At 32.0% G+C, this 9,329-nt stretch overlaps 1 protein-coding gene across 1 annotated transcript in view; it reads left to right on the top strand.

Moving 5' to 3' along the window:
• Positions 1–8,929, top strand: part of LOC106873236 (chondroitin sulfate synthase 1) — a 36,866-nt gene extending 27,937 nt beyond the window's left edge. Inside the window, exon 5 of the mRNA XM_089338268.1 lies at positions 7,001–8,929. Coding sequence (XP_089194394.1) covers positions 7,001–8,554 — 1,554 coding nt within the window. The 3' untranslated portion in view covers positions 8,555–8,929. The remainder of the gene's footprint in view (positions 1–7,000) is intronic.
• The last annotated feature ends 400 nt before the right edge of the window (positions 8,930–9,329 follow it).

A 9,329-nucleotide genomic window follows, 5' to 3' on the forward strand; every position in this document is an offset into this window, starting at 1 on the left:
ATATATGCATATATATATATATATATGCATATATATATATATGCATATATATATATATATGCATATATATATATATGCATATATATATATATGCATATATATATATATGCATATATATATATATATATGCATATATATATATATATATGCATATATATATATATATATGCATATATATATATATATATATGCATATATATATATATATATGCATATATATATATATATATATGCATATATATATATATATATGCATATATATATATATATGCATATATATATATATATATGCATATATATATATATATGCATATATATATATATATATGCATATATATATATATATGCATATATATATATATGCATATATATATATATGCATATATATATATATATGCATATATATATATATGCATATATATATATATGCATATATATATATATATGCATATATATATATATATATGCATATATATATATATATATATGCATATATATATATATATATGCATATATATATACATACATACATATATATACACATACATATATATACATACATATATATATATATATATATATATATATATACATATATATACGTACATATATATATACATATATATACATATATATGCATACATATATATACACATACGTATACATATATATACATACATATATGTACATATATGCATATATATATATATATACACACATACATATACAATTATATACATACATATATATACACATACATATACATGGTCATATATATATATATATATATATGTATGTGTGTGTGTGTGTGTGAGTATGTGTACACACTCATGTATGTGAAGATGCTGAGTGTGTCTGTATACATCGTCTGAGACCTAATTTCCTAATTTTAAGTAACTCAGAATAGAAGATGGTGGGAGTAAACTTGAATAGCGGTGGCGGTGGAGACTGTTCTGGGGATTATGACTCTGACAAAGGAGGTAAGAAAGGTCCATAATAAGTAGTGGGACCTTGTACTGATAAGACCCATCTATCATATACGAGCATGGGAAAAAAACGGATGTGAAAATGATGATGATTATTCTCCGCCAATATTTAAACATGACCTTTCCTTCTTGAGATTGCTGTAGTGTGTATCTACCCAAGCAATCAGTGTCTTTCATAGCTTACCTACCTCACTCCTTCACCAGACTATCACAATATCCAACAATTAATGCTTTTTCTCTCCCATGAGGTCTTAAATTTCTGCTGAACTCTTTCCAACTTTCAGTCTCTTATTACAGCACCAATGGACCATTTTCCTGTCTTTTCCCCTAGGTCATAATCTTTCATGCTTTTAAATAAATAAAGGGACATAGCCTGCCATTTTCTGCAAATGCCTCACTGACTTCAGTCAAAGCATTAGCAATGAAAGGAGCCTGAACTACTTCCTTACAAGATTGACCTAAGGGTCAAATCACTGTCTTGAACTTTATACTGACTATGAAGATCTCAATATTAAAAATAAATAAGGAAAGAACTTTTTTTTTTTTGATGTGAGAAATAATTGCTCTTGTTTTCATTGACAACTTCCATGACACTTGTGTACAAAAAAATGAATAAGAATACAAGGAAAAGTTGTCTACTGTATTCTAGTAACCATCCATCCATGAGGTCTGACATGTTTAAAATGGAAGAACCATATCTTAACCAAATTTCCCTCATGAACTTACCCATTTATCAACAAAAAGTTTGTGTGTGTGTGTGTGGAAAATGAGATGATTAAGGAATAAACGGATATCTTATGAACTTACAGCTGTTTCTACTATAAAATGCAGTGGACTCATACTTGAGTGCCTGACTAACACCTTATAGCATCATCAGGACCTCAAATACACACACACACATATACACACACATACACACTTAGTTCACTTACAGTAATTAAATCGATGAAATTCTCTCACAAACAACCACACAGTTCCAGGTTCAATCCCACTGTGTGGCACCTTGGATATGTGTCTTCTACTATAGCCTTGAACCATCCAAAGCCTTATGAGGGGATATTGTTGACAGAATCTGAAGGAAGCTCATTGTGTGTATGTGTATATATATATATATATATATATATGTGTGTGTGTGTGTGTGTGTGTGTGTGTGTCTTTCTGTCTGTGTCCCACCACCACCACCGTTTGACAACCAGTGTTGGTGTGTTTACATCCCTGTAACTTAGAGGTTCAGCAAAAAGACTGATAGAATAAATACTAAGCTTTAAAAAAATAAGTACTGAGGTTGATTCATTCGACTAAAAGTTCTTCAAGGTGGTGCCCCTGCATGGCTGTAGTCTAATGACTTACACAAGTAAAGGATAAGATATGATACTATCATAATTGCTAACTTTGGAAAAATTGCTTTTCTAAAAAAAAAAAATTTTCTTTCAGTTTCCTTCTACCAAATCCACTCACAAGGCTTTAGTCAGCCCGAGGCTATAGTAGAAGACACTTGACCAAGGTGCCACGCAATGGGAATGAACCCGGAACCATGTGGTTGGTAAGCAAGCTACTTACCACACAGCCACTCCTACGCCTATGGATGCAATCTTTTAGTTTATTAGTGAAGAACTTCTGCTTCTGGTATTTTCTCCTTGAACAAGATACACAGCTGTATTAAAGATCTAGTGGGTCACAACATAGACAGAGTATCAATAACAGCAGGAAAAGAGAGATTAATAAGTATGAAGATGGTAATGAAAATATTTTGATATACATTGAAGTCATCAACATTATCTTGAAGAAGAATAACTAAGAAATGTTCTCATCTTGTGTGCTGTGAATTTGTATCTTGTCCCCCCAAAAAAATTCTTTATCTTGCAATAAGAAATCACACCTAATTAAGATAGTATTGTCAACAAATGATATCTTTTTTTCCAGTTCAGTTTAATAAGTGAAGAAAAAATGCTAGGAATTATCTTATTACCTTTTAATATTTTTCTTCTGTTACAGACTTTAAAAAATGTTGACTAAAATCTACACATAAAAAAATGGGATTTAGAAATTGTATTTTTTCTATTCTTTTATTCAACAATCTAACATCAGTGTATTTGGAACATAGCGAAAAATGTCTCCACCCTACTTACTTGTGCTTTATTGACCCTTATAGGATACAAAGTAAAAGTGCACCTTCCCTGCTCCAAATCTATATTTATCAACCTTAATCTATTTTTATCATTTACTAGCAGAAATACCCGGCTTTGCCCGGGTTAAAGAGAATAATGAAATCTAAAAACGCCGTCTAGACTACGCAACCCTCAACTGTTAGTAGCTACGATACCATATTTCTAGATTAATAACTCTCCAACCCATGCCAGCATGGAACATAGACATTAAGTGGAATGCCAGTCTCTCATCTAGGAGGGCCTTGAAATCAATGTTACCAACTGGGGACTATGTGTGTCGTAGTGATAATAAAAAGACCCAAATGGAGGTCTGCAATGAAATAATTTTACTCAATACTTTGCAAGTGAATCAGTGGAGGCAAAGATGCGTCTCATTTACTTGACAATTTATGCACCACATTGCAGAAATCACAATGTAAGTATATCTGAAAGGGTAGTCTTACACTGTTGTACCGTTGAATTACAAATAATGCTCATCTGTTATGTTCGGGTTAAAATTTCATCAACATCAAAAATATGTGAATTTTCATGGGTGTTATGGCCGTTATACATAGAATATAATTTCCAAATTTCATAAAGATCCGTTCAGTACTTTTGACGTAGTTTTGGATAAGAAAACAAATGACTAATGTGTGTGTTTGTGTGCATGTGTTTGTGTGTGATGGGTGTATATATGTATAGATATTTGTATGCATGTATATATATGTATATATGTGTACATATTACGTGTATACATATACATGTATGCATATAGATCTATATCTATATATATATATCTATGCATATACGTGTACATATACATGTATATGTATACATATACATCTCTTTCTCTCTTTCTCTCTCTCTGAAAGTATCGAAATGTGATTGTTTCAGTTAGTGGAATAACGTGTACATATACATCTATATGTATACATATACATCTCTCTCTCTTTCTCTCTCTCTCTCTTTCTCTTTATCTCTCTCTCTCTCTCTCTCTCTCTCTCTTTCTTTCTTTCTCTCTTTCTCTCTCTCTCTGAAAGTATCTGTCATTACAGTATCGAAATGTGATTGTTTCAGTTAGTAGAATAGTTTCATTTTTAAAGTGAAAGTATTTGACATGAGTGTTTTGTTTCACTTTTGACACGAAATACTTAAATAGTGGAGGAGATATTATATTGCCGTGGGCTCGAACTCTGCAAGAAGTTAAAAAATTTTTTTGACTAAAACACAACTGGAACCCTAAGTAAGGCATCTGTAAAATTTGAATGAAATTGGTTGCGTAGTTCTCGAGTTTTAGGGATTCACACAGACAGACAGACAGACAGACAGACAGACAGACAGACAGACACACATTCTCATTTTTATATATATAGATTGCTACTGAGAAGCAATGGTTCATTCATATTTCTGTACTCTCTTAACCAGTCACTAAACTCAGTACCTTTTCCTGACTCCAAGATTAGAATTTCAGCATTCATTTCTTTTTTCTTCTTTTACTGCTGTATAATTTAAACATTGGTTTATTTATTATCATTTATTTTCTCTTAAAGCTTAACAGATTTAACCCTTTCATAACCTTTTTTTATGGTAAAATACAATGCTTTTGTGTTTTGATTAATTTGAAAATAATCAATAATTTGGAGGCACTTAGTAAAATTTTTTTTTTTTTTCATTACTAAGCATGTGTTTGGAATATATTTCAACAAAAGGCTCTTACATACAATTATTGTGGAAGGTTTTAATTTAAATACACTTTAAAATACATAGTTTTTGTATCCTAGAACTAAGAATAATTTTAGGTGGATTGTTATCAAGTGTTCAAGAGATTTCAAAAACATTCAGTGGACCTTTACTAATGACTAACAATTTTTGCTGAAATCTTTCTTTAAGAGCAACTTTGTCTTTTACTTTGAAGAACCTATTTCTTACAGCTGCTATAGTGAAATTGTACTTGTTTTAACCTCAATTTGTTCTCTCTGTCTCTCTATCTGTCTATCAATAAATCTATCTATTTATCTATCTATCTATCTTTCTTTTTTTCTTCTTTTTTTTTCAAGTAAACTATTGTTCTAATTGGAGTAGGCATAGTTTTAAGGGCCAGTAAATATTCTTTGGTCTGAATTCTGCCCACCAGACTTATTCTGTCAGTTTAGTTTTTAATCAGCGATGTTTTCTAAACCACATTTTCCTAAAAAGTTTGACATTTGATTGTGGTGTTGAGTTTTTGGCAACTATCTTGAACAGAGCTGTCTCTCTCATCTAGTTATTCAACAATGGAAGATTAACTGTACATTGAAAAGTCTGTATGTTGAACAAACCTGTGAGATTAACTATGGAATTTATTAACCTTTTCATGATCATATTTCTAATAATGTTAAATGCCTGTGTGTTTCAGTTAATTTTAAAAATAATAATGGACAAATTTAATTATTTTACTGATTCATTCCAAATTCTTAATTAAGCTGGTGTTTGGAACAGTAAAGGCTCAAGGCCTTGTGATGAGGCTATCAAACTTACAATCATAAATTTGTGGGTTCATTTCTCAGATCAGGCAGCATATTGTACTCCTTGAGCAAGGCACTTCATTTCACATTACTCAACTTCACTCAACTGAAAGTGACCACCAGCAACAGATGGGTGAGGGGTTGCTCTTGTGCCAGTTGTAAGATTGTGGGTTCAGTTTCTGGACTGGGCAGTACATTGTGTCCTTGAGCAAGGCATTTCATCTTACATTGCTCCAGTCTATTTGGCTGAAAATGAGCTACAGCTACTGCTCATTTTTAGCCAAATAAATCCCACCCCCAGCTTGGGGGTGGGATTTAACTTTGCAGTGGACTGGTGTCCCATCCAGGTACAGCCTTTATGTAGTAGTGATTACCTGATGGTTTCCTGAGGGCTCGAGTTGCCCCATTGGCCTTGAATTTAATGATGGGGATTAAAACAGATTTTTACATAAAATTATGATGGAAGATTTTAATTTCAATACAATGCCCAATATCAAGTAGGCCAGTGCTGAAGGGATTAAATATATGCTGACTGCATTATATTATCCAATAAGGAAGCCTTTATGTGATCACTTGACCTGTTAGAAATAACCACTATTTTCCCCTCTAATTACACAGCCTGACATTTTTAAACAGTGGTGAATACATAGGATAATGTGTCTGGGGAAACACTATTTCAGAGTGGAGAAAACAAAAGGTGTGAGGACAGGAAGGTTAGAGCTTAAAGGTTTTTGAACTTATTGGTTCTAGTCATGAGCACCCAGACTTTTCAACCTTAGTTTATCTTGGGATTTGGCTGCTATTTCTACAAGGTAAAATAAGGAACTATGTAAAAGTTCCCTCATCATTTCATTTCATAAATACATGATGTTTTGAAAATATGATTCATAAATGAAATGCAGAATGAAAAAAATTAATTTAAGGATTTAAGGATGGAAATATTTATTAAAAGATTACATTGACATAGAACTGATTGTAGGAGAAAATAAATGTTACTAATTCTATATTCTAATTAGATTCATTAACTTTGTTAAATTTCCTCAAAAAATTCTTAAACTTATTATTCATTTGAAAATGTGAGCTTCTGAAAATGCTTAAAATAATGAAATTTAAATCATTTCCAGTATACACTTTCTTTTCTCTTTCCTTGACAATCCTATTTAATTAATAAGATCAAGAATTGGTACCAACTTTGCTGGAGTTTTGAAGAAAATCTTTGGACACCTCTGAAAATATAAACCAAATTAACATTTTTTTATAATTGTTTTGATTTCTTTTGATTTAAAGAAACTTGTTAATATGCATTTGATTTCACTTATTTTAACATTATTTTAATTTCTTTTCATATTTTTCTATTCCACAGATGCAGCATCTTTTCTTTCACAACTACAAAGAGGAGAAAGGATCATTCACATACAGCCTGAACAAAGCAGATCTAAATCAAGCCATCACTTTACATCCTATCAAGGAACCAACACATCAATTCCGCGTTCATAATTACATTTTAGGACAACGCATATCGAGCTTACGCCAAAAGACCCTGAATCTACACCGGGAGATAAATTCAGTAAATCAGTTGATAGGGGAACAAGACTCTGAGAAACCAAACAATCTCGGTTTAAGGACTTCTATAACAAAATATCATCCAAAAGATGAGGATGATGTTTTTGAGTGGGATTTTTTTACTCGTCCCTTGTATTCAGCTGCTGACGTTAATCCTAAGCGAGGAATGCCTGCTCATATGCGTGTAGCACTTGATGACATTATACAGCAGACCATACACATGATCAATGGCAATGCCAGACAGCGTGGCCGTCATATTGATTTTAAAGAAATTCTTTATGGTTACCGGAGATTAAATCCATATTTAAGCTGTGACTATATTCTTGACCTGCTTTTAATATACAGGAAACACAAAGGACGTCGAATGACTGTCCCTGTTCGAAGACATGCATACTTACAGCAGAATTTTGGCCCTATGGAAATTTTGGAAGACTATTTTCCATCAAATAAGGAAGAATACATTTCATACGATTCTGTTCATCCTTTTGCACATCTCTTTACAGACTATAAATCTCCAGAACGGACTAACGTTGATAAAGCCAAAGAAACTATACATATCGTTCTATCGTTATCTGGTCGGTATGAAACCTTTAAAAGATTTATGAAAAACTATGAACAAATTGTTCTAATTCCAAAAGAAAAAGTTCACTTAAATATTGTTCTTTTTGACAGCACAGATGATACAGCCTTACAGAAATCCATAAATTTGATTGTCCAGTATCAACAACTCTATGGTGCTAATTCAGTTGAACTTATTGAAGCTAATGGAGCATTTTCTCGGGCTAAGGCTTTGAAATTAGGCTCATCTGATACAAAACCTAATTCTCTACTATTTTTTATGGATGTCGATATTCTCCTTAGTAGGGATGTTTTTCAACGTGTTCGTATGAACACCAGACAGGGACTTCAAGTATATTTTCCAATTGTGTTCAGTCAGTTTGATACAAGAAGTTTTTGCCCTGATCCAGTTAATTGCAAATTTGATATTAGAGATTTCCGTAATGACTATGGGAATTGGCGACAGTTTGGTTTTGGAATTGCAAGTATATATAAAAGTGATCTTGAAGCTGTTGGTGGTTTTGATACGAGTATTCAAGGATGGGGCAAAGAGGATGTTGATCTTTACCAAAAATTTATCAATAGTAACTTAACTATTTTTCGCACTGTTGACCCTGGGTTGTATCATGCATTCCATCATGTTTCTTGTGATCCTGCCTTGGAACCAGCGCAGTATCAAATGTGTCTTGGTTCTCGTGCTTCTGGTTACCAGTCTGTTCATGAATTAGCAAAACAATTTTATAGCCAGCCCCATCTTTTAAATAGCAGACCAATGGATAGTAATCATAACTCCTGATAAAGGCTTTTATCTCTTTAGGTTCCTTTTTTTTAAATTTTTTTATTTCCATGTACCTGCAGATACACTTTCGTCAAATCATGTGTGAATATATGCTTGTGTGTCTGATAACATCTTTGGTAGTCTCATTATTGTGTAAATACATTACATATTGTTTTTTTTTAACATCAAGATATATATATTATTACCATTTCAAAAAAAAAAGTTACATTTGCTTTTATTTTTTTTCCCCCCAAAATTAATAACTTTGATTTTGGTGGAAGATATGTTGTAATATTTCTTGCATTTGAGTTTTTTTTGTTTTTTTTTTTTCACATAAGAAATATTTATTTCTCTCTATGTCTTAAAAAAAAAGAATAAATTCTAAAAAAAAAAAGAAAACATCAGATCATTGACTAGAAATCAGAAGTACACCTCAATAACAAGATCAGAAATGATTTGAAGAACAATGATGATGATGATGAGGATGGTGATGATGGTGTTATGTGCAGCAGTAGAAATAACAACAATAATAGAAAAAAACAACCAGCCAACCAGCTGGATTTAGATACTGAAGTTTTAATTATTTGTAAATTTTATATGTGCATGCGTGCGTGCATATGAGAGAGAGAGAGAGAGAGAGAGAGAGTATATGTATATCTCTCTTTTTTGTTTGGTTCTCTGCTAATTTATGTGTGTGTGATGGTGTAATGTGTGTGTGTTATCTATGCACACATACACACACACACACATATACAGTGTGTGTGTATGTATATACATACACATACACATGTAT

The sequence above is a fragment of the Octopus bimaculoides genome, chromosome 2 (genome assembly GCF_046866305.1).
Source record: "Octopus bimaculoides isolate indiv1 chromosome 2, ASM4686630v1, whole genome shotgun sequence".
Lineage (NCBI taxonomy): Eukaryota > Metazoa > Mollusca > Cephalopoda > Octopoda > Octopodidae > Octopus > Octopus bimaculoides.